Here is a 26,819-nt window from a genome sequence, read left to right on the forward strand (position 1 = left end):
AGCAGCTGATATTAGAGTAATTTTTAAGATGGTCAATTGTGGGATGGGGGAAGCTTCTCCTTTCTGAGGACTCATGGATTTTTACATATTCATGCGAATAAATCAACTGCAGCCATTATTCTCCCTGATGCTCTGTCGCAACTTCAGCCAGTGCAGGTCCTTTCAAACTGCCTTCAGTGTCCTTTGACACAACTCCATTCGTTTGTTTGATTTAAACTGAAGTACACATATAATTGGGGCTTCCCTGGTGGCTCAGAGGATAAAGCATCTGCCTGCAATGCAGGAGACCTGGGTTCAATCCCTGGGTTGGGAAGATCCCCTGGAGAAGGAAATAGCAACCCACTCCAGTATTCTTGCCTGGAGAATCCCATGGACAGAGGAGCCTGGCGGGCTACAGTCCACGGGGTCACAAAGAGTCGGACACGACTGAGTGACTTCACTTCACACATATAATTATTCCATTAGATTCTGCAAAGCTTTCTTGTTTCTAGCACAAAATGATTTCTCAGGCTTACCCTGTTGAGTTCCTACTCCAGACTTGGAATTTCTCTTTTTCTCCAAGAAGCCCTGGTTCCTTCTAGTGGGGAACGATATAGGAAGTAAAATCTGTGCATTAGGGGTACTCATTACTACTAGCATTTGATTAATTTAGGTTCTTCTGCAGAAAGAGCTAGGAAAAAAAATACATGATGAACTTCACGTCTTGTATCTTCTGATTTATGTTTATCTATCTGTCCTCATGTCTGATTTTTCTGATACTAACTCCTTGCCTGATTCTTCTTCACAGCAGTCCTCATACCCATTCTCTTGCTCATCTCACGCATGCTGTAACTGTTAAAGCCATCTCCTGCTAAATACTGAAGTGCTACTGTTTTTGTCTGTGCATTATATGACACTGCATGACTCTGACCATGAATCACATTAAGCAAAAATGAAGGGATATTGCCATTAAAGTAATATGTAGCAACATTTATTTGCTGAGCACTAATTTTAGAATGCCACATCTGTCTTAATTATTTACCTGAGAAAACAGATCGATTTATAAAACCAAATTTTGTTTTCTATATCATCATCAAATTCTATAGACTTCTGAGTTTTTAAGGGCACTGTGATTGGCACCAGAGATATAAACGAGTCAAAGACAGTCTTTAGCATGAGTTGTATCAACACATACAACTGCTCTTTAATAAGCCAGGAAGTATCCTAACAATCTTGTAAGGTGTATAGTATGATTATAGCTGTGTTTTTAATAATCCCTATTTTTTGTCCACATGAGAAAAACATGCAGTTGCAAACCCTGAATCTCAGTCAACACAGCTAGTAATCAACAGAAACAAAGTAAACCCAGACTCATCTAGCACCAAACCCTGAATTCACCTCACTATGCCACGTTGTCTCCTAGAAGGGGTGATGACGGATGAAACACGCCCTAACTGCAGCATGGCTTAGTTTTTGCTTTCATTCCACACCACCTTTCAGACACTGACTGTATCACTGAGGTGGAAGAAAGTGCTTATCTGAGAGGTTCCCCCAGCGGCTTTGTGTCATTCTAACAGGGTATCCCAGAGACTCTATTCTGCTTAATGCCTTTACTGATGAAGGAATTAAGAGACTTGTAACACTGGCTGCTGATAATCAAGTAGGCAAGAACAGCTGTTACCAATCCTAGTTTCATATCAGAAATAGCAATTCTCATCCTTGGTTACACATTATAATCACCTGCTTTAAAAAAAAAAAAAAACTCGTGACGCGCAGGTCATATCCCAGAGCAGCTAAATAAGAATCTCTGGGGGGTGAGACCCAGGAATCAGAATTCAGTGCAAAAGCTGCCTTGGGTGATCCTTACGTGCAATCAGGGATGAGAATTAGCTTTAGAATACAAGAATAGCATTCACTAAGCGACTTCGATAAATGGAGGGTAGGAGTGAGAAGGTTCCAATCCAAAAAAGATGAGACCAAACGAAATGGATAGACAACAAACAGCATTTTGAAGTCAGCAAGGAATAAGCATGAAAAGCAGTGTTTCTAAGAATTTACAGTCTCCATTCAAAGGCACTTTGATTAAAGGAGAGACTGCTATTTCTCTAGCCTGGTTCAGGAAAGTTAGAATTCTCACCTGCAAGGCTCCAAAGCCTATGCTCTACAAGTCACACCATCCCCAGCAATAACAGCTGTCACTAATTGAGTACCTGTTATGAGCCAAATGTTTTAGTTTCTAAACAACTTTATGAAATAGGTCTCTATTTTACAGAAGATGGATTAAAAAAGATAGCTTACATTTATTACTAAACAAGTCATCTGGACCAGTAACACCCAACTGTGATCCTGGGGGCACCGAATTGCTATTCCAGTGCACACAAAGCACTGCCTATAGACAAAATACCTCATGTCATTAAATGCTGTTGTGATAAGAGAATATATATATATATCCTTCTAGAAGTATCACTAATTCTGTGTCATTTTTGCTCTTTTTAGCGACCTGCAGATACTAAAATAAACTCTACTATCATGTGAGAGCATACAGTTTTAAAAAATATTACGAAGGGGTCCTCCTGTGTTGAAACTGGAACTCTCAGGCACTGCTTGTGGGAATATAAAATTATACACGCCTCTTTGAAAAGCAGTTTGGCAGTTACTTAAAAAGTTACACAGAGATATATCATAGCAATTCCACTCAAGAGAAATGAAACAAACATCCACACAAAGACTTATACATGAATCAAATTCATGATCAAAGCAGCACTATTCATAATGGTTGAAAACTAGAAACAATACAAAGATCTATCAACTGATGAACCAATAAACAAAATATAGTATAATCATACAATTGAATACTATTCAGCAGTAAAAAGGAACTAACTACTGATATGTGGTACAACGATAGTGAACCTCACAGACATTATGCTAAAGAGCCAGACACAAAAACTACCTGCTGTCTGATTCTATTTATACAAAATATCCAGGAAAGGTAATCAGGACAGATCAAAAGCAGATTAGTGTTTGCCTGGGGCTGAGGGGGGGAATGGGAGTGGGGGTGGTAACCAACTGCAAAAGGTCAGGAGAAAACTTTTGCGGGGGCAGGGGTATAGACATGTTCTAAAACCAGATCACAGGGATGGTGGCACAGTTCTATAAATCTGCTAAAAATAACTGAAGTTTACACTTACAATGAGTGAATTTTACACTGTAAATTATACCTCAACGAAAGTGAAAGTCACTCAGTCGTATCCAACTCTTCGCGAGAGTTGGATATACAGTCCATGAAATTCTCCAGGCCAGAACACTGGAGTGGGTAGCCTTTCCCTTTCCCATGGTATCTTCCTAACCCTGGAATCAGAACCCAGGTCTCCCACATTGCAGGCGGATTCTTTACCACTGAGCCACTAGGGAAGCCCAAGAACACTGGAGTGGTCAGCCTCTCCCTTTTCCAGTGAATCTTTCTGACCCAGGAATCCAACAAGGGTCTCCAGCACTGCAGGTGAATTCTTTACCAACTGAGCTATCAGGGAAGCCCTATATCTCAAAAAGGTTATTCAAAAATATTGTAGAAGGTCACTGGATTAGAGTTGTAAAAGAGGAGGGTCATCATACTGAAGGACTGGGAACCAGCGATATAGACAACAGCGAAGGAATTCAGCAAGAGTGAGGGTGCGTAAACGAAGTCAAACAAATTCTCTGGGTAAAAATTTTTAGTAAGAGTTATATTTACTATACACCTGAACCACAGAACTAAGTAGTACATGCCTATTTGACTTGTGAATGTTGTCTTATACTCATTCTATTTCATCAAGGTGCTCGGCCTCCTGCAGGAGATGCCCTGAACACACAGCCCTCGACTCAACAGAATCAAGGACGTGAATGAACCGGAACAGACGACAAAACAGAAGTGACAGAAGAAAAGTGCTAAAGTGCTCTTGGTGGTCAGTAGGAGGAGAGATTAAAACAGGTGGGGAACGAACAGCAAAGGCCTTATGAAGGAAGCAGTGACTCAGTTTGGCCTTAAGGCCTGAGGAAATTCCAACAGGTGGCAACGGGAGGAGAGTGTGAGGTGGGAAAGCACAGGGCATTCTCAGGAAACACGCTAGTCCAGTCAAGGCACAGGGCACAGAGAGGGAATGGGAGATGAGGCTGGAAACGTGTAGGTCCAGATGGTACAAGGCTCGAATGCCATGCCAAGGAGCCTCAACGTTATATAGTTGGCAAAGGGGAGTTCCCAGAAGGCAATGAGTTATTCAGAACTTCCATGGAAGAAGGTAATCTGATAAAAGGAAAAAATTAAGGGGCAGAGCAGAAATGCAAGATAAAGGTGTGATTACTGCCTGAAGTTCAACAAAGGATGTGGCAGTATAGAAAGGAGGGGGCAGATTCTTTGATCCCAGGAAGGAGGGGAGGTTCATGCTGAATTACAATTCATCTCTTGAGAGCTTCTGCTTTGTCATTTTTTCCAATGCTTTTGGGATCTGTCTGTCTCTCCCACTGGCAGTTAGAGTCCGTTACTAACATCTTTGGCAGTCTGTGTTTCAGAAGACACATTTTTCATTCACTTTGTTTTTCCCCAAAGGATTCTATTTAGCAAATAAATTCCTTTCACTTTAAGGAATGACTTTTTAATTCATTTCTGCCAGTTTTTAAATACGATGTTAATTTTGAAAAACTGGCCTCAATCCTATGCTATGTTCAACTTCAATCTGGTTTTTGAAGAATAAGTCAAATATTTAAACAGACTGCAAGGCTTTGAATCGACTCTAAATAAAAACTGGTATGCTTTCCGTAGAGTTCCTATTAAACACTGAAGTTCCTTTTCAATTATCTGTCTGTATACAGACTGCATAAAAGAAAACACTACTGCTTAAGTAAAGAGAATCAATTTTACTGCAGAGTTTAAACTCTGTGTTTTATAGACTTTTTATAACACACATGTGCATAAACCACAGCTTTTCTTGCTCTGTGACCTTAGATGAGTCACATCCTCTTAAGGCCCTAATTGTTTCCTCAAGTGTAAGATCAAAGAATCATACAGTAGAAGCTAAGCAACGGGTTAAGCCTGACCTTCAAAATTGTAGTAAGAAGGAATTCTCACCATCTTAAAACATTATTCTAGAAATCTGAAGTCAAAGTGGTAATCACCTATGCTTTCAGTCTTCAGATCAATAAACCTTTTCAGGATTGTGGCCATGTGTGTGGCACTATACCAAACACTGCTGGGATAAAAATCAGTTAAAGACACAGTCTCTGCCTTCATATCGTCTAAAGCCCAGCAGGAAAACAAACATCATCATTGTGAGATTAAATGGCAAGAAAATATAGACCTCAGGCTTTATCATTTAGATAAACTGAGTCTGAGAAAGAGCATCACAGGTCAGTGCCCCTAACCTTTGAGGACAAGTTAATTTTTATCCTCTGTCGGCAGCTCTCCCTTAGGAGGGAAGAGGCTGTGTGGAGCATGAGCGAGAACAGGTCTTCTGTGCACAGTTTATAACTTTGTTAGTTTTATTTCTGTGAAATTATTATGGAATAAAGATCTTAAGTGATGAGGTATATCCCAAATTCAGTTAATACCTCACTTCCTTAATTTATATAATATTAGAAAACACGAAATCGACATCTATTACTTAAGTCTTATCATGAATATAGAGACAAGGCCATATGCTAAAACACCTGTGACATCATGGTTACGTCTTCCCTGCACTCTGAGCCTGACCACAGCAATGTCATAGCGGAAAGAATGACTGGTATCCATAGAAACATCACCAGACTGGGACCATGTAAAAAGCTGTAACCTAGCAACTGATGACGAGAGGTGTGTGTAGGGGGAATTCTTCCAGTTCAGCAAATGATAAACATGCAACACTGAATGCAACTAATAATACTAGGGCAGTGTGGAAAATCTGACAGATCTGTAGAGAACTGGGAATGTCAGGCTTCTTTTTAAAAAAGCAACTTGTACCATGCTGCTTAATTTTAAACAGGAAAAGCATGTAAACACCTCCTCACTGCCTATAGTATCAGTTGTATGCATGGAAAGTACCTTACACGTCATGACCAGAATGGAAAATGCATTTTGTAGTGGCACCAATCATTTCAACCTCTATCTCTCATTATACAGAGGCAATGAATTTTGTTGAGAGGAGAAACCATCCCTGGTCTCAGAGAAGGATGGATGTGTTCTATATGTAAAGAAGGCAACATTACAAAGCTCCCAGATTCCCCATATACCACATAAATGTGAGAATGTTTCCCTTAGGTATTTTCTTTTCGGTAGAGATCACATAGATATCTATATACATGGATATTTAGAGAGTGGAAGAAACATCTAGTTCAATCCCTCATTTTACAGTCACAGTCTGAGACCCAGAGTGAAATTTTTTTTAAGCTCAGAAAGTTAGTGACAGAGCATGGGCTAGAACTGAGGTCTTCTGTTTTCCATGCCAACCCTTTCCATTAAAGGAGAATTCCTTTTTTTTTTTTTTTTTGTTCATGTCTAAAGAGGAATATCATTTGGGTTTTATCGGAAGGAAAAAAAAACCACTGGGATCTTAGGGTTAATCTATTATAACAGTTAATGTTACCCTATTTAATATAAAAATGAATGTGTGTCATAGCTCAGTCAGTAAAGAATCTGCCTGCAATGCAGAAGACCTGTGTTTGATCCCCCGGTTGGGAAGATCCCCTGGAGAAGGAAATAGCAACCCACTCCAGTATTCTTGCTTGGAGAATTCCATGGACAGAGGAGCCTGGCAGGCTACAGTCCATGGGGTCCCAAGAGTACGACACAACTTAGAAACTAAACCACCATACTACCCTAGAGCAATTTGAAAAACATATCCTTTTTCTTTGGAAATTCTATTCCAGGTTATAGCTTCAAAGGAATTTATTCAAATCTGTGATTATCAGAGATATTGCCTGAGTACAAAAGACCAACAGTTTCTTTATTTGGAACAAAATGGTATACATGGCACTGTTACAATGGTCTGCCAACCCACTCAGCTTCCTTAACTACTTACTAATGGATTAGTGATTTACAAATCATGTTATACTATACAGGTGAAAAAACATTTTTTACAAGTAAAATATTAAGCAGAACTTTAATACATGAAACATAAAACCGCTCAGGTTGAAATGGAAATAGAGGAGGGGACAGGAATCCACCAGCGAAATGTCCCTTTCAGCTCTTCCTTCCTTCAAACTATTCTGAGGTACCTCTTGGAAACCTATGGCTCCTCTGATCACAGTTTGAGAACCACTGATCTAAACCAATGGCTGTCCAAGTTACGAGCGTGGTGTGGGAGTGGGTTTCCCTCTCCATATGCCGTGCCATATACAATCTTATAAGAAGCCTCGATAAACAGATACAGATAAGGGTAACCTCTTATCAATATGAAATATTTTATAAATTTAACTAAGATTTAAAAGATCATTAAAAATAACTAGGTCTTTAAAAAATTTTAAATTGGAGGATAAGGATGATAGTACTAGCTTTACTCCATATCAATGTAATTGTGGATTCAGCTTTTATTTTAAAGCACTGAAATAGTTACAAATGCGACCAGTTTCTACACAGTTCATCTTACAACAGTGTCATATTATTCAGTTAACGGAGAGGGCACAAAGGCAAGGTAAGCTGGCAGCACAACCTGAGACACCAATGGTCTTTCACTCATTTAATGTTGCGTTCATCTTAGAGAGCACATGATGTGTATTCTGGTAATGACTCTGCAAAGTGTGACAAAATCTTAAAAACAGTCAAATTTGTGGAATCTCCAAAAAGACGTTTTACAAACATTTTCTAGTCTAGTCCAGCTAGACTGGAAGTTCTTTTTCAGTTCTAAAAATTATGAGAATACTGGATCATTGTCCTGGACGCCAATGAAGAACAATGGAGAAGACGCTGTCACAGTTAAAACATTATCAGCTTTTCTGCTGATTATGTTTACTCACTGCATACAGATACATTATTTTTCAAGGCAACAATATTTAGGGACCAGACCTGTGGGTCAGCCAGCATAGGTAACAAAAGAGTGCATAGTTTGTGGCCCTTTTTTGTTTTCTCTGCCAGTAAAGGCCAACCTTACTATCACCTGCAATCATTTGCCAGGTATAAAACTTAGAGGCCTCACCTCACATCAGGCAGGGGCAGCTCATTTAACTCTGTTTCCATCACTCCAACACAACACACTTATCCGTCTACAGAGACCAAGGGAACCCAGGTTAAAAAAAAAGCTGACTACCAATGTACTAAGTCAAATCTAGCAGCATTAAGAAAACCTACTCCCACAGTGATTCATCTAAATCTTGGGCCTGGCAACACCCCAAACTTAGACTTAATGTGCCAGAACCTCTGGCTCTCCTCTTTCGAAAAAGATAATCACAACACGATATAGTTGTAACTAACAGAACCAACCTAAGATTCCTGAATCAGGCACAGTCCTCTCTGGATAAATAATTAAGATCAGTCTCAAATAATCAAGATACGAATCTACCCATTAAAAACACCCATATGCTGAACGAACAAGCGATTACCACCTTAATGTGTTTAACCTACTGATTAGCAATAGTACCAATCTGGAAAAAGCTGAAAATGCTGTCTTCACAGAGAGCTCCTATAGGCAAAAACCTCTTTTCTTTTCTAGCTGAAGTGAGCCTCTTAACAAATCCTTCTCAATCTTCATAGTACCTCCTTGATAAATACAACCTGCTGAAAGTGGACCCTAAACCTCTGGATTCATTTTACTCAGTGACTCTGAAGTTACGGGGCATCCAAAACAACATACAGCAAATATCAACAGCAACAATAAAAACAAGCCAGTGAGATGGAAATACACGTGAAAAGGGTTTTGTTTCTGATTGACCACCTCTCCTAGAAAAGGTACAAAAACCAATCTTAACGTCACTAGTTAATCCATAACCACTTTAAAGCCTTGAGCAATTCACTGAACTTCTGATGATCAGTTTCCTTATCTGTCAAATAAAGAATAACTGCTATCAGTTTCATCACGGAGTGGTAATGAGATCTGAGGAGGTCCCATATGTGTCCTTTTGGAAGTCTGAATTACTGCTGTCTGGTTGGGAAATAATTTTGTCTTCAAAACTTCTTTCATGGATAAGCTGACTAAAAACTGCCATGTCTTTTTTTCTACAACACAGAACTGGTAAATGAAACAGACTTTAAGGAGAAGACAAGTAAAATACAGGCCCCAACTCCCAAAAGCCCATTCAATAATTAAAACTACTTTTGATGAGCAGCTGTTCATCTGTAAAGTGTTCTAGAAACAAGGATGGCTGTGTGTCACCAGACAGAGCCACAACAGTCACGATTTTAAAGCCTTTAACCCTGAGAAAGAAACCTGGGAGAAATTTGCTTCAAAAAGTACATGGATGCAGAGCTGCTAATCCCAAATGAGCTGTTTAAAGGACAGGGATCTGTTTACTCTTCAGGGGAAAATTACTCTTTTCAGGAAGACTAGCTCCAGCTACTGTGCAGCCTACCTTCTTTGTGTGTGGATAATACATTAGAGGCAGACTGAGGAATACAGCTTAGAATAGGCAGACGACAGACAAAGCACCTGTCTGCACCAACTTCCTCCTACTCATGTCATGCCACAGACACCAACTCAGAAGAGGGGTTCTCCTAGCAGCTGAGAGTGTGGGGGACAAATGAGAAGGGGGGGGGTCATAGAGGGTAGAAGTCAGGGCTAGACGGGATGAGAACTCATCTGAATATAGCTTCAGTCACTCTGAATAAATTCTTGGGGACAGTCAACAGAAGGCACTATAAAACAAAGCCTCAGGCCCTGAGAGTGCTCAGATGACTGTGGGAAATTTAACGCAGTATTTCACCTCAGTACAACAGAATTCTCACTGTTCTACTTATATGAAACCAACATGGATATTCAAAGGGTAGCTCAAACTTCATCCAACAGTAATTATTCGATTTTATATTCCAACCTTTCCTCTAGCCTTTGGTCTCTCAACTTAATGATGCCACCATTCCCTAGGGAGCCCAAGACGAAAGTCCAGGAGTCATTTTTTATTTCTTTTCTTAACTCCCTTTCTCACATCCATCCGTTCCATTCAAAACTCTTGGTTGGTTCTACCTTCTAAACATACACCCCATCTAACCCTTCTCATCACCTCTATAACCAAAGTGACCATCAACTCTCCACTGGAGAGTGGCTTCTTCCCTGACCTCTAAGCTTCTGCTGCTGGCCCCTATAATCCATTCTCCCACGGTAGCTAGAGTAAAATTTTACAATAGTTATCGATCAGGTCTTGATACTCCTCTGCCAAAAGCAGATCACTGGCTTCACAGCACACTGAATAAAACCCCAAATCTGTATCATGGCAGGAAAGAGCCTACATCATCTGGCCACTGACTACTCCCCTTTGACCTCATCTTCCTAAGCCAACGGCACCACAGTCACATCAGCCTGCTTTCCATTTATTCCTAGGCTGGAGAAGGTGTGGAGAAAAGGGAACCTTCAACACCACTGGTGGCAATGTAAACTGGTGCAGCTGCTAAGGAAAACACTGCGGAAGTTCCTTAAAACTAGAATTACCAATCCCACTCTTGGACATATATCCGGACAAAACTGTTTAATTCAAAAGGATAACGCACCTTTATGTTCACAGCAGCCAAGACATGGAAGCAGCTTAAATGTCCATCAACAGATGAATGGATAAAGAAGATGTGGTACAGCCCAGAAATAAAGCCACGTACCTACCGTCAATTAATCTTCGACAAACAAGGCAAGAATACAGAATGGAAAAAAACAGTCTCTTCAGCAAGTGGTTTTGGGAAAGCTGGCCACTTGCCGGTAAATCACTGAAGTTACAACATATCCTCTCAACATACACAAAAATAAAGACCCAAACATAAGACATGACACCATAAAACTCCTATAAGAGATCATAGGCCAAACATTCTCTCACATAAATTATACCAGTGTTTTCTTAGGTCAGTCTCACAAGGCAACAGAAATAAAAACAAAAAATCTGCACAGCAATGGACACATACCATAAAAAAAATGAAAAGGCAGCCTACAGAATGGGGGAAAATATTTGCAAATGATGTGGCCAACAGGGGCTTAATTTCCAAAATATACAAATAACTTATACAACTCAACGACAAAAAAACAAACAACCCAACTGAAAAATGGGGAGCAGACCTAACTAGACATTTCTACAAAGACGAAACAAAGGCTTCCCAGGTGGCTCAGTGGTAAAGAATCCACCTACAATGCAGGAGACACAGGTTCAATCTCTGGATTGGGAAGATCCCCTAGAGAAGGAATGGCAACCCACTCCAGTATTCCTGCCTGGGAAATCCCACGACAGAGGAGCCTGGTGGGCTACAGTCCATGAAAGGGTCACAAAGAATCAGACATGACTTACTGACTGAACAACAACAAAGGTATCCTTAGGATATACGCAGCAATGTCGATACTAAGTGCTACAGGATAAACCTAACTCGACTCCCAGGAGGGTCAATTTTACACAAATATTTTGAAAAGAGATTTGACTAGTAGACAAAACAGTTTTAACATGCTGACAAGTTCTGGGGAAACTTCAGATTCTTCCATCCTCTCAAATTAGAGAATCAACATTGGACTAGATACAGAAATCTCATCTTCATGATGAGGATATGATGGTTACCATTTATTGAGCACTCACTATATGCTAGACATCATAGTTAAAGTGTACATACATTACCTCATTCCGTCCTCATAACATCAGAAAACAGTAATAATACTACTGTTTCCATTATACAGAGGACAAAACTAAGATTTTAAAAAGTGGAAAAACTTTCCCATACTCACCAAGCCAGTAAATAGCATAGTTGGTATCTGGTCCCAGGGCTGTCTGGGCTCCAAAGCTTGTGACCTTGATTGCTACCTCAGAAATTTGAAACTGAGGCAAAGGAACCCTCATCAGTCTTAAACTGGAAGAGCCTTAAGTAAGCCACATATCTTTTGGTCCCTCCAGTTTTTCTCAGCTATAAAATTAGGACAATTCCCATCCCTTCCATCATTATAACGTGGCCGAAAGCTTATGAGATATATATCATAGCATTCTATTTTAGAGCTGAAAAGAATCTTGGTCATACAAACACCTGAATATGAATGTTTATGGCAGCCTTATTTATAAAAGTTAAAAAGTGGAAACAACCCAAATGTCCATTCATTAACGAATCAATAAACAAAATGTTGTATCCATGCAATGGAATATTCTTCAACCATAAAAATGAGGTTTTGATACACACTACAGTGTGGGTGTACCTTGAAAACATTATACTAAGAGAAAGAGGTCAGCCACAGAAGGCCACATATGTATGATTCTATTTACATCAAATGTCTAGAATAGACAAACCCATCGAGATAAAAAGTAGATTAATGGTTTTCAGGTGTCAGGGCGTGGGATGGGGATTAGGAGGAGCGAGGAATAACTGCTAATGGGCATAGGCTTCCTTTGAGAGGTGTGAGATGTTCTATAATTAGATAGTGGTGATGGTGAAATTGTACACTGTTAAAAAGCACATATTATGGTATATGAATCCTATCTCAACAAACAAACATTAAAAAAAACCATGGAGGCCATGGCAGCGAAGGAAATACATTTTAAAATACTTTGGAAGAATAAATCAACTATACTTCAACAAAAAAAATACTCTGGACAAAGCATCACGGAAATATGAACACATTTTAGATACCATACATTTCATGCTAATAAAAACACATTATTCACTCTGTAAGAAAAGCATGGCCTTCTACTACTTTTGCTGGTTGTTAACCTGTTCTGAGAGAATCTTAATTCACTTCAAAGTACTCCACTCCTCTAGTTCCTGAATACTCAGTTAATATAATGATAATAAAATGCAATCTAAACTGGCTGTTGATGGAAACCCAAGGGGCTTGGCCTGCTTAAAGAGAGAAAGGAAAAAAGCCACGAAACTCACCAAGGGCCTACATTCAAGGCCAGAGAAGACAATAAGAATCTAGATCTAGTGGAAATGCTATCCTCCCATATTCTTCTGGGAACCACTTATCAGAATTGTCTATGGAAAAATTAGGCAGAGGAGTCTCAACTATAAAAACACTACCTTAGTAAAATAGCCATCAGCACTGAAACAAATTCTTGAACTTCATATTCTGCTTAACCTAAACATATCTCATTTCGATTTCAACAGTACTTGCATTAGATACAACTTTTTACCCCCATTTCAAAGATAAGGAGAGGAAGTAATAAACAAGGTCACCCAGTAAAGAAGCAGAGTCAAGATTCAACACGCATCCGAATTCTAAGTTCAGGGCTCTCCCTACATTATGTTAAACTTGCTTTCTCCCACCACCTATCTTTCACCGGATCAAAAAGCAGAGTTGAGGCGGCTTCTGCTCATGTCACTTTGTAACATGAACTCAGCTCCCAATAAATAATTTCCTCTTAAATTGTTCTGGTTTGTTGTATTCCTTTCATAAGTCTCCATAAGAAACATTAATTCAGAATAAGTATTACATGTTTTTGAACAAATAAATCAATCTGGCCAGGTTGACCTGGTCAATCTTTAATGAAAGGACTTCCCTGGTTGTCCAGGGGTCCTGGCCAATGCCGGGAACACTGGTTCAATTCCTGGTCCAAGAACCAAGAACACACATGCTGCAGAGCAACCAAGTCTTCACGCCGTAACAGCTACAGTCTGCACGCCCTAAGCCACCACGGTGAGAAGCCCAAGCACTGCAAGTGGAGAGTAGCCCCCGCTTGCCACAACTAGGGAAAGCCCATGCGGCAGCGAAGACCCAGCACAGCCACAAATCAATGATTTGAAAAATTTTCTCATGAATGATGGATGAAGTCTCAAAAACCTATAAAATCTTAAAAGGATAGAGATTCCCTTCCCAGTTGCTGAAAAAGGTTTTAGAACTGACTCTGAAAGGCTCCTGAGCTGGCCCTATAATGACTTCCTGAAGAACTGTCCAGCCCTTCCTTTCCAGCCAATCAAATGGCAGTCTGATTCCCCAGCGAGAAGCTTGCAGGCAGCTCCACCACCACCTGAACTCTCACCTTCCCATACATTCTGAGAGCTCCTGTGACTCGCTCTTTCCCAAGCTTTTGGCATCTCTCCGCTTCGGTCTCTCCCCTGCCCTCTCTAGCCCCTGGCGCCCTTGGTTCCATCCTCTCCTCCTGTTGCCTCTCCTCCTTCCTCTCCCTTTCTCTAGTGGTAGCATTTACTTTGTACTTCCTGGTGAGGCACGAGGTTTAGACCAGTCTCAGGGTCCCCATGCCCCTGGAGGAGGGCATGGCAACCTTCCAGTATTCTTGCCTGGAGAATCCCCGTGGACAGAGGAGCCTGGTGGGATACAGCCCACGGGGTTTCAAAGAGTTGGACACGACTGAGCGACTAAGCACAGCACAAGGTCCCCACGAGAAGCAACTAAGATACAACCTAGTGAAATAACTTCACATGCTACTCTAGCTGAGCCTTTCCCAGAGGCCTAAGCACCAAACACTAAGCATGCGGACAAGGGCAGTGCTCTCCTAAGAGCATCTGTGCTTAGAGATGCGATCAGAGTAGAAGTTCTTTTTTCCTCTAAAACAAGGACTGAACTCATTTTATTTTCAATACATAAGAAGGCACGAGGTATAAAAGTAAAGCCAGCTCTTAATTTTCAAAAGTAAGTGTCTTTAGAGACCAGGGCATTAACAACATTCCTGCATTTGTTAAAAGGTGTGCTTGTATTTAAGTTAGATTTCCACCTACTCAGCTCTCATACTCCTTCTTTGCATTGATTTTACAATCTTGACTTTGATTAATTAATACTTCTATGACACCACACTATAAAGGTACAAATAAAGAACTTCTACTTAATGTAGAAATAAAGAGAACACATTTTATATATACAGCTACACATACCTCCTTTCATATTTAAATAATAAGAATTGTACATTCACAATGAAAATCATTTGCTCTAGAAATTTTCCCTAAGCTTTTCAGTTTAAAGATGGCACCATTTGGACCTTCCTGGTGGTCCAGTGGTTAAGAATCCACCTGCCAATTCAGAGTACATGGGTTCCATCCCTGGTCCAGAAGATCACACACGCCATGGAGCAACTAAGCCCAAATGTCATGGCTACTGAGCCCACGGGTCGCAACTACTGAAGCCTGGGCACCTAGAGCCCATGCTCCGCAAGAGAAACCTGCACACTGCAGCTAGAGGGTAGCCGCTGCTCGCTGAGACTGGAGAAAGTCCAAGCGCAGCAACCGAGACCCAGGGAAGCCAAACGGAGATCACTTAATTAACTTTAAAAAAAAGAAAAGAAAAATGGCAAATTTATTATTTTTTAAAGATGGCACCATTTAATATCCGAACTAAATGCATTAACATAATTTTACCAGTGGCAGACTTTCTCTAGGTAAAAGAAACACAGACTTGTAGAGCTATAAGGAACATCAAATCATTAATGAGATAGACTCCCAAGTTAAATGATTGCCAAAAGCTCACAGCTGGCCGGTGACAAGCAAGGGTCTTTGCTCCTGGCGTCTAGTTCACCCCAGTTGAAATTCTCAGAGGTGAAAAACACTTGACTTACCGGTATCAATACCAAAGGCAACAAAAAAGAGAACTACTCTTACCATATATATGATGACATTAAACAGAAGCTCTGTTTCAACTTTTAGTATTTTATACCACAAATTCTTTTTTTCTAATACCATAAGTTCTTAACTCGTGACTCACCCTGCTGAGTTGGTCCAATAACCTTTGGTTCTGTTCTGATAACTCCTGGACGGCCCGTGTTTTCTCTCGATCTGCCTCCCGCAGATGAACCTGCTGCCTCTCCAGCTCATCCTGAAGCTGCTTCACATCACTTTCCAGCTCAGACACACGCCCTTCCCACTCGCCTTCTCGGTTCTCAAATCGTCTTCTTAGTTCGTGCTTCTCTTGTTCTAAGTGCTGAGTGAAAATGAAGAGGATTTTTAAGCTGTTAAAAAATTCCAGAGTCGTTAATTTTTTTTCTCTTTTCACCTTCTAAGTTCTCTTTTTCCTAGTCAGTCAGCACAACAAAACACTCTGCCACGTAGGACAAGTTGCCCATTTCACAGCCGCAAAAATATCCCTTTCAGCCAGAGTAGGGAAGGCTAACTTCACAAAGAGAACGCCATTCCTACTGAAATACTTAATGTTATTATGTTTATTCCTGTCCTTGGGCATGAGGGTTCTAGACTTAGGAACTCACCTGAAATTTAGTAAGTCATCTATTAATCAGTGAAATATACATTTAAGCAACTTAAAGCAAGCCCTTGAGAAAGTTTCTTTTGCTGTCATCTGTTTTGCTTGGCATAATACCAGGCACTTAGAATTTTCAGAGACAGAAAGGACTTCAGAGATCCTCCAGATCAACCACTTCTTAAAATGAAGCCACAGAAGAGATTCTGCAACCAGCTTAAGGTCTGTTCTAGCAAATGCTCCCATTTGGGAGCTGGGATTGGGGTCTCTCTCACTTGACTGTTTAATGCTCAGAATCACAACTCAATAAATATTTGCTGCTCTATATAGCACTGCATTTCAAAATCATTAAGCAAGTTCAGGCCTACTTTTATTAAATCATGGCCTATAATCCTTGCATATTTATTTCTGATTCATTCATTCCTGAGTGCCTGTTATGGGTTAGTCACTGAAATAATGTTGAGCAAAAGAGACTTGGTCTTTCCATTTATGGGGTTTCCACTCTAGTGAGAGGTTGATTAAAGTATTATGTTGTACAGTGTGACAAATGGTATACAGGAAAAGTACAGATGGTTTGAAGGAGCAACAACAGAAAAGAACTCTTTTTGGGTTGAAGGAAATAAGAACATCTTTTTGTTTCTCTAAGATAAATACGAATGCCTCTTTTCAGAGGCAAGTATGTTCTCCTACTTAAAAAGCATGGTATGAGGACTTCACTGGTGGTCCAGTGGTTAAGAATCCACCTTGCAATACAGGCTGATGTGGGTTCGATCCCCGGTCCAGGAACTAAGATCCCACAGGCCTCAGAACGGAGCGACTAAGCCTCCATGACACACTGACTGACCCGTCCCACAACTAGAGAGCCCATGTGCCACAACTAGAGAGTCCATGCAACACAACACAACAAAAGATCCCACCTGCTGCAGCTAAGGCCCGATGCAGCCAAATAAACAGATTTTTAAAAAAATAAACAATAAAAAAAGCATAGCAAGTACCAAAAAACCAAGTAAATACCTCAGAGTATACGAGATGCATATAAGAAGTAAAGCAATGGTCCTCAACTTTTGCTGTCAGAAAATCTCTGGTATAATTGTTCAAAATATATCCTAAACACTAATTCCAGACTATGATTCAGTAAAGAATGGGATGAGGCCTAGGAAGGCATCTGTCTATCTACCCATTCATCTATTTAGGTTCTATTGGAAATTCTGATGCACTAAAGGCTGACTATCAAGCACTGAGATTGTTTCAACAAGCTAAGATGAGCAATTGCATCTTCTCCTTCAGTGTACTCAGATTCACCTTGTGAATCTACACTCTTATTCTATCCAAGTTCTCACCTTTCAATATTTTTTAGGATGTCTCTTTTGGAAAGCCTTAAGGGGCAGTGTATAGTTATACAAGAAAATCAGTCTCATTATTCCACATCTGAGATGTGCCTAAAAAAAGATTTTTCTCTCAAGAGAGGGACTTACACTTCTCAGCATGAAAATTTTCTGTTCTATGCTTCCTTCATTTTGCTAAACTTCCAAAAATGAGGATGTTTTAGTCACTACACAAACTTCAGAAAGATGAGATGCAGAAGTAAGTGGTAATTACAATTCTAAAATTGTGATACTTGGTTTTATTGAGTTTTTCCAAAATGGAAAAGACTGAGCAGAAGGCAACAGCAAGAACTCAGTAATCACAGTATTACTGAGAGGCCAGATAAATTAGGCTTGTGTTCTAAAAGAACAGAGAGACTTAAAATATTCCACAAACAGCTGTTAGTGAACAGCCCAACTAAGCAACTAAAACAATCTAATCCACATGCAGGAAGTGAGGCAGGGTTGAGGACAAGTGGCGCTGATCAATCTATTCTGTCCTTAGATTTCTTCCTAATCCAGGTTTCCCAACACTCTGGGAAAAAAAATCAAGACTTTCCTATTAATGAACATACAGAACTTAGCCTTCTGTCTATTCTGAGAAAAGAAAGGTTTCTCTTAGAATTACATTTTCAATGAAGTGCTAAATTAACCAATAAACTCTAGGAAGAATATCAGAAAGTGTAGCAGTCAGGCTCTGTCCATGCTATTCCCTGCTTCTTGGGGTTACACTGTACTTCAAAAGGTAATATCTACACCTGAAACTAATATAATGCTGTATGTCAATTATACCTCAATAAGAAATTGAAAAAAGTTAATGTCAAAACTGTCAAGGTCATCAAAAACAAGAGAAGTCTAAGAAATTGATACAGGAAAAAAGAGACTAAGAAGATACAGAAACTAAATGTAAGGGTATCATGAAACAGAACAAGACATTTGGCAAAGGCTAAAGAAATCTACATGCTAAGTCATGTCTGACTCTTTGCGATCCCATGGACTATAAAGTCCATGGAATTCTCTAGGCCAGAATACTCTCCCTTCTCCAGGGGATCTTCCCAACCCAGGGATCGAACCCAGGTCTCCCGCATTGCAGGCAGATTCTTTACCAGCTGAGCCGCAAGAGAAGCCGAAAGAAATCTAATTAAACTAAATTAAAAAGTTAAAGCGTTAGTTGCTCAGTCGTGTTGGACTCTTTGCAAGCCCAGGGATTGTAGCCTGCCAGGCTCCTGTGTCCATGGAATTCTCCAGGCAAGAATACTGGGCTGGGTAGCCATTCCCTTCTCCAGGGGATCTTCCTGACCCAGGGATGGAACCCGGGTTTCCTGTACTGCAGGCAGAGTCTTCACCATCTGAGCCACCAAGAAAGCCTCATAGCTAATAATAATGTATTAGTATTGATTTACTAATTATGGCAAGTACTGGGGGCAGGGCATATGGAAACTCTGTCCCATCTTTTCAATTTTTCTGTAAATCTAAAACCATTCTAAAAACAGTTTATTTAAAACTCTAAGAATTTAGTATCACTAGCTCACCTAAAATTGGTTGTTACAGAAATTGACTTCCGCCATGAACCAAAAAAGCATATTATTCTCCTAAGTCCAGGATATGGTTCTTGAAAAATACAAAGAAAAAAAAATACTATTTAAGTGGATCAAGCACTGAATGCAAATAAGGACTCCTGCATTTGCTTACCTAAATCTACTACCCAATTATGTAATCATTTTCACCTTACTTTTTTTTAACAAAAAAGTTTAACAAGAACATTTATTCTTTTTTTTTGGCCATATTGAACAGTATGCGGAACTTCCCCAACCAAGTATCAAACCCGGACCCCTGCACTGGCAGATTCTTAACCACTGGGCCACCAGGGACGTCCCAACATTTTTTTTTTTTGCCTCTTAAAAAAAAAATAGTGCTAGAATCATTAGAATTGGACTAGGGAAGAGGGAAGAAAATGTAACCTAGGGAAGAGACTACCTCTGCATTAAGAGAGAATTCACTCTTACTTGGAATGGGGGAAAAAGAGAATCCTGGGCTTTAAAAACATATTTTTAAAAAACTAAATAAAGATTAAATCTCTGAAGAAAGAAGTATATAAATGTAAGTTAGTGCCTTAGATCATAGCATACATAACATAAAATTTTTCACCTTATCCATTTTTAAGTGTACTGTTAGTTCAGTAGCCCTGAGTCCATTCATACCGTTGTGCAACCAACTTCCAGAAATTAAAAATAAACTTTTAACACTTGAGTTCATATGCTGACCTGAGAGGAGTGAAGATTTTTAAAAATAGTTTAATAAGCGTTTTAAACTATTTTAATATTGTCTATCAAGTCAATAGCAAAAAGTCAAATGTAATTTATTCTTCTACAGTATAACCTTTCTTGTTACAGAACTTGAAAATCTTTTTCCTTTGGTGAAGACATGTATAAAGGTTCCAAGTGGAACCCAGGATGTGTTTAACTACATATTCAGGATTACCCTTGAAAACTATCACTCATCAAACCAACTGATATGATGTTCAAGACAGCTGTCTCTTTAATCAAGTCTCTCACTGAAGGGATTTCAAATCACAAGCATACATCTCTGCAGTAGTACTTCTATTTAGAGTCTGTAATCTAATCTCTTTTTCAAAAAAAGACACCCTTTTAGTCTGAGACGTCTACTTCAAGTGAAAATCAAACAATTCAATTCATTGGGCTGCTTTTTGGCAATCTACAAACAGGTTTCACAAACCACTTTTCAGAGAGGTATCTCAGGAGTTCACCGACTGGCAGACCTAGTTAACAGGCCAACTGAACTACAGGGCACTCACTGGTTTCCTTTTTTTTTTTTCTCTCTTATTTATTTTTGATATGTTGTTGAACTACAGACATACTTACTAGAGAAAAATTTCTGAATCTACACTCTGACCATTTGACCAGTAGCAGTGATATGGAACCAGGCAATGGTCAATTTCAAACCGTATTCAGGGCTGTACTATTCTCTTGTAACAAGAATAAAAAGAACTCATTGCCACCAAACTGGGAGACAATATTAAATGCATAGACAGAAAAAGATAAGCTCATCGCCACTGCCACAGATGCACCTCCCCATCTTCACTTAAGAAAAAAAAGACTCTCTCTAAAAACTTTTTTAGAAGTGGTGGCCACTTGTATCAGTTTCAAGGCCCTTTTCTAGTTAAGGGCAAGAAAACAGAAGCAAAAGACTTTGGTCCAGAGAATTGGCAGAAATCTTACAGATTTTTAAGGGGTATTTATAACAATGGTTAAAGTTATATGGTTCTCACAAGTTGCATTTGGCCATCCAAATGCATGTGTGAGACCCAGAACAGAAACAAAACTACTGTTTAAATACATATACTGTTTAAATACATATATATACTGAAGTCCAAATCAAACTACAACCGTCACATGTTGAGCCCAGGCTCACCTGATTTCTGCAGTGGAACCATATTTCCTAATCCGTATCTGAAGGCTATATAAAGCTCCTTTAGGGGCACTTGTTTCCCACCATTCTGAGCTGAGGGGAAGTTAAGACAAGGGCATGTGGAAGCCCTTAACTCCAAAGCTAAAAAGCTTTAGGCTAACACCCTGATTAGCGATTAACTACCTCTCTGAAAACCTGGAGCATATTTTAAATGCTTTCCGACTCTAATTTCTGTGTGCAGGCATCACCTCAGTGCTGTATAAATTAGTCATACTGTAAGCTCTATTTTAGATGCTGTGTACAGTACATATATAGAACGGCCCACAGCGTTTGGGGCCGTGCATGGACCCATTTGCTGTGAGCAGGGTAAGAAAGCCAGGTGTGTTCAAAGAATGCCCTCGTCTGATAACCCCAAACCCTCCATGCTACCCACCTCCCAGGTGGCTTTCTGTTAAGACAAGATAAGCAAGGAATGGGGTGAGGTGGGTGACTGCCTGGCTCCCGAAGCTACCCAGGGTCGGCGGGAGGGTACCTGGGCTCCCCCCTCTCCCGCTTCCCACCTATCCCAGGAGGGACGTCCTCACCTCCAGCTTATCAGTCAGTTCCTTGTGCATCTGTTCGTACTGCCGGCTCATGTCCTGGTTCCTCTCGAGCAATGCCTTGCCCAGTCGGGCCGCCAAGACCAGATCCTTCTCCTTCTGCCGGATCACTGACAGCAGCTCGGGATCCTGGGCGGGCGGCGGCTGCAGTCCGGCCGCCTCGGCTGGAGGCCCGGGCTCGGCCTGAGGATGCTCCCCGGGCTCGGACGGCCGTTCCCCAGCCGCCAGCAGCGCCAGCTCCTCCTCTAACGCCAGTTCCAACTCCCCGCGGCCCCCGGGGAAGGAGATGAGGGCAGCGGCGGTGGCGGTGGCTGGATTCCCGACTGCGTCCGCGGCCGCGGCGGGCAGCTCCATGCAGCAGGCGCTGTCCGGCTCGGCGGGTGCTGAAGCGCGGCCGGCCAAGCCCAGGCAGAAGGCGGACATGGCCCGCGCGCGCCGAGCCCGCAGCGGTGCGGCCCGGCCGGCGCGCGCCAGGCTGCAGGGGGGAGGGGCCCCGCCGCGCCGCCCCGCGCCTCGCCTCACGCCGCGGCACGCGCCCCTCGGGTCTCCGCGAGCCCTGGGCGCGGCGCGCGCCGGCCCGCCCCTCCCCCGCGCCGGCGGCACGCGCCCCCTCCCCCCGCCCCCGGGCTCAGCTGCTCGGCGAGCGTCGGGGAGGAGGAGGAGGGGGGGTGGCAAAGGGAAGGCTGAGGAAGGGAAGACTGCGGGGACGCGAAGCGGGAGGGGAAGTTGCGGGGAGGAAAGCCGCCCTCGCCGCCGCCGCCGCCGGGTTTTCAGCCACCCTGTTGCTGCTGCTCCCGCTGCCGCCGCCGGCCAGGCAGCGCCTCACCGGGCGGGCTGCGCTCCGCTGTCGCTGCGACGCTCGCTGCTGCTGCCGGCGGCCGCCCTCTGCAGCCGCGCTCCATGTCCCTCGGCTCGGCGGCAGCCCCAGCAGCAGCAGCGGCGGCGACGGCGGCTGCTGCAGGCGCCGAGGCGGCGGCTCCACATCGCGCACCGCGCGGCCGGGCGACCTCCTTCCTGCCTGCCTCTGCTCTCTCCAGTTCCACCGGGCCGGCCGCGCCGCGCCCCGCCCCGGGCTTCCGGCCGCGCCCCCTCTCCCCGCCCCTTGCCGGCGCCTGACGCGCACGGGCACCTGTTCGCCGCGCCCGCGCGCGATTCGCTGGTTCGTGGGTCTCCTCAGCGGCGCCCAGGTGGCGCCGGCAGCCTTAACCCCTGCGCTGCCTCACGCCCGGGGGCGGCTGCGTGCGCAGCCAGCGGAGACGGCCGGCTCATCCGTAACGGTCCGGGCGGCTCCTCGGCGCGGCCACGCCCCCGGCCTCGCGTCCACCTCGCGGTGTGGCTCCGCCCCCGGCACGCTCACCTCGGGGTGTGGCCTCGCGCGCACCTCCGAGAACGGCCCCGCCCCCAGCCTCGTTCTCACCTCAAGGCCTGGCCCCGCCCTCGACCTCTCTCGGAACTCTGGACTGGCGAGCTTCTCTGGGTGCGATGGGTCTCAGTCTTAGGTGGTTGGTCTCCAAAGGGGACTGAGGACGTTTCTCCAAGACGGGTGGCCAAGCCCGACGGAGACTTGCTGCCACGGACTGTGGGTCTGAGCCCCCGCGAGAGCTAAGCACTCAGGAGAGGGAGCCCTAGAAAGCAATAGAAGGGACGACTTCAGAAATCCAGCGTCTCAATGATGATGACTCAGGGATATAAGAAACTAGAAGCCTCGGAGAACAGCAGCTCCGAAAGAAAGGGGTGCTGTTGAGAAATAACGGGGAAAAAATGCTCACAAATGGGAATGCGAAGCAAAGACCCTCCTTAATAACTTCTGTTTATTAGGCACTTAGTGTGTGCCATGCCTCGTGCTCTATAGGCATTATCTTAGATAATCCTCACAAGAATCTTAAAAGTCAGTACTGTCACTCTTATCATTTTACAGAGAAGGAAACTGAGGCCCTGAGATACAGAATCAGATCTAGGCAGACTGGTATATAAATATACCATTATTTACTTTCCTCACATACAAGTCTGGAGGAAGATAAGTAGTAATTTGTGACCAAGATAGCCTGGGTCAGTATCCACGGTTCTATCAGGAAAGCTTCCTGCAATGATCAAATCAAGGACTAAAGAGCCTAATGGGTGATTCCAGTCAGTTCTTGCTTTGACCTCATCGGTGATGCTCTGTCTCCTGTTTTCAGAAACAACCCCATCTGAGACTAGAATTTGTCCTTGTTCTTTCCCTTTTCTTATGGACAACAATCCATTTTTGAGTTAGATCACTGTTTGATCCTTTTCATCACAGTGAGATGGAAATTTTCAGGACACCAATTGGCTAAAATGAGTCAAATGGTTTCTCATGGCTTTTTCTCTTATTAAAGTCAAAGCGTAAAAAAAAAAAAAAAAAAAAAAGTCAAAGCCTAAACAAAACTCCGGTACATACATCACTTTTTACCTTCCAACTGAAGTGACTCTGTTCTCTAGTTGATTGAAAAGGAGACAGACAATAGAGGGCTTCACACATCTTAGAACCAAGTTTTGAAAGTTGACGGTGGTATCATTCCAACAATACATTGTTCTAGCAGTTGAGCAGAAATAGTGGGTCCATGGTGAGACCCACCTGCAAATCCCTTTTGTCTTTTTTGATCAGGAAAGAAGTTGCTCCTGAAAATAGATTAGGGACACACATATCAAGAGCAAACAAAATCCTAATCAAAAGGGGTTTCAGGTATTTATTTTTCCTTGAAGCAGACTTGCAGCCTATCTCTCCCCAGAGGTTTTTGTCTTGCCTTCCTTAAGCTCGATGGTCCTACTCTATTAGACTTGCCTGTTACTGTGAGAATGAACTTTCACAATGCTAACTCTCATTTCTGAAGAACATTCCTCACAATATTCCCCTGCCTAATCTGACTAGGAAGCAATCATTTTCTACTACAACTTTGGCCCTAAAGTACCATCTTCCTGTGAATAGTCAAAGGAGACCAGCCCAAGTTTGGAGAACTATTTAGAATAGTGGTTCTTACCCTTTTCACTCTCAGAACCTCTTTACACTCTTAAAAATCATTGAAGATCTCAAAAATCTTTAGTTTATATTGGTTTAGATAGTGGTATTTACTGTATTAAAATTAAAACTGAAAATTTTTAATTCTTATTTTAAATACTTATAATAAACCTATTAAATGTTAACATAATATAGTTAATAAAAGATATATATTCCCAAGTTTATTTTTTTAAGCTTTTTATTTTGTATTGGGGTATAGCCAATTAATAAACAATGTTGTGATAGTTTCAGGTGAACAGTAAAGGGACTTAGCCATACATATATGTGCATCTATTCTCCCCCAAACTTCCCTCCCATTAAGGCAATTCCCAAATTTAAAAAGTGAGCAAAGAGGAATGGCATTATTTTTCATTTTTATAAAATCTCTTTAATGTTTGACTTAACAGTAGAAAATGGATTTTTATATCTGCCTCTCCATTCAATGTAGTGATGTTTGTTTTGGTTGAAATACATGAAGAATTGCTCTTGGTTACTAAGCCTTGCATTTTTATCATTTTTATATTCCTTAATAATATATTTGCATCACTGTTGCTTTTGGTGTCTGGACATTCTGGTGAACTTAGGTAAGACCCATCTTAACCTGCCATGGATGGATTTCCACATTAAAGTGCTGCCACATCCCTAAGAGCAAAGCATGAAATATTCTTTCTTAGGAATCCTGATATCTCCAAATGTGATAACACTCATCAAATTTCCTCAAGTTATTTATTTTTATTAGCCTCCTGATCTGCAAAAACTGGAAAGTGTAGAAGACAAAACATTCCAGAAAATTTGTTTTTGAAGTCAAGTGTGGAAGAAATATGAGGAGCTGGCAAAACATGTGATAAAGCAGTTCTACACTTGGTATTTTCATTCAGCAATTATAAGTGCATATGCATTTTTTTAAGTTTTATATTTTATTTATGAACTAGTAGTGGGAACATAAAATTCTCAAAAATTCCTAAAATGTTACCCAAAAGCTTTTTATATTTTTTGGAGACGAATTGACTCAACATTTTGCAAAATGTGGTATGTGTACCTCTAGGGATTTTCAACTTGATTTTTAAGGGAAAAACATTTAGCGGCTGATGCTCAGTAGCATCAGTCTTTAGCAGGTGCCATGCCCTGCCTGGTGTAGGAGTGGGCTTTCTCTGCTACCTGTCACTGTGCCCCAGCTCACCTTGCTGGGACCTCCTACCCAGCCTCTCTCATTTCTAGGTCCTTATCTTGGCAGACCCCTCACATGTTTCCCTTCACCCTCCTAGGGTCCTCTCCGGGGCTTCAACCCCACCTCACACTCCCTTTCCTCCTTTTCCCTCAGCTTGTTATTTAAAAGATTTCATAAATGTACAGCACTTAAAATGGTGCCTGGCACATGGTAGGCACAGTGTGGGTGCTTGATAAATAAATAAATGCATAAAATAACTGAGCATAGGGAATTTCCTGGCAGTCCAGTGGTTAGGACTCCGTGCTTCCACTGCAGGGAGCGTTGGTTCGGACCCCTGTTTGGGGAACTAAGATCCTGCATGTTGTGTGGTGAGGCCAAAAAAAAGTCTGTGTGCTTTTATATATATATTTACTTACATGGCTGTGCCAAGTCTTAGTTGTGGCATGAGGGATCTTTTAGTAGTGGCATGTGGGATCCAGTCTCCAGACAAGGGATCGAACCCTGGTTCCCTACTCTGGGAATGAGGAGTCTTAGCTACTGGACTACCAGATAATCCCTGTATGCTTTTTATTATCACTATGAGATGGTAATTCTAGACAATGTCAATGGCAATACAGTCTCACCTCGCCCCCCCTTGGCATCCCACTGACAGTATTTGACAAGATTGATCAAGGAACACTTCATGACTTTGGCCCTTAAAGGACATAGGGGACTCCATGGGCAAAGATGAAAGGCAAGTAGCGAGAACCACTTCTCCAAAGGCACAGGAGGCAGGAAGTTGTGTTGGAGAAGAACCAAGGAGGAAGAATGGAGTTGCAAAGGTAAAGACAAGCTGGCACTGACTTGTAGAAGAAGGAAAGATGCCATTTACTGAGTGCCTGCTGTGGGAGGCCAAAGGGTTAGCTTGCTTAAACTTTACAGTCACCTTTCCAGATGGGTATTATCATCTCCATTTTATAGATGTGGAAACAGGTTCTGAGAGGATCAGGGTCTTGCCCTGAAACTAGTAAAGGGCAGAGTTGGTAT

The 26,819-nt window shown here is 42.0% G+C and overlaps 1 protein-coding gene across 5 annotated transcripts in view; it reads right to left on the reverse strand.

Annotated features, from left to right (window-relative positions):
- The window catches only part of BICDL1 (BICD family like cargo adaptor 1), a 79,659-nt gene extending 57,536 nt beyond the window's left edge, over positions 1–22,123 (reverse strand). For 2 of the 5 annotated variants that reach the window (XM_018061142.1, XM_018061143.1), the window contains exons 1-2: positions 21,595–22,118; positions 15,729–15,944 (exon numbers count right to left, since the gene is read on the reverse strand). In XM_018061142.1, coding sequence (XP_017916631.1) covers positions 15,729–15,944; positions 21,595–22,032 — 654 coding nt within the window. In that variant the 5' untranslated portion in view covers positions 22,033–22,118. Of the gene's footprint in view, positions 1–15,728; positions 15,945–21,594 lie in introns of all 5 variants that reach the window. The other 3 variants (XR_001919369.1, XM_018061145.1, XM_018061144.1) reach the window with 3 other exon arrangements.

Source organism: Capra hircus, chromosome 17 (assembly GCF_001704415.2).
Source record: "Capra hircus breed San Clemente chromosome 17, ASM170441v1, whole genome shotgun sequence".
Classification (NCBI taxonomy): domain Eukaryota; kingdom Metazoa; phylum Chordata; class Mammalia; order Artiodactyla; family Bovidae; genus Capra; species Capra hircus.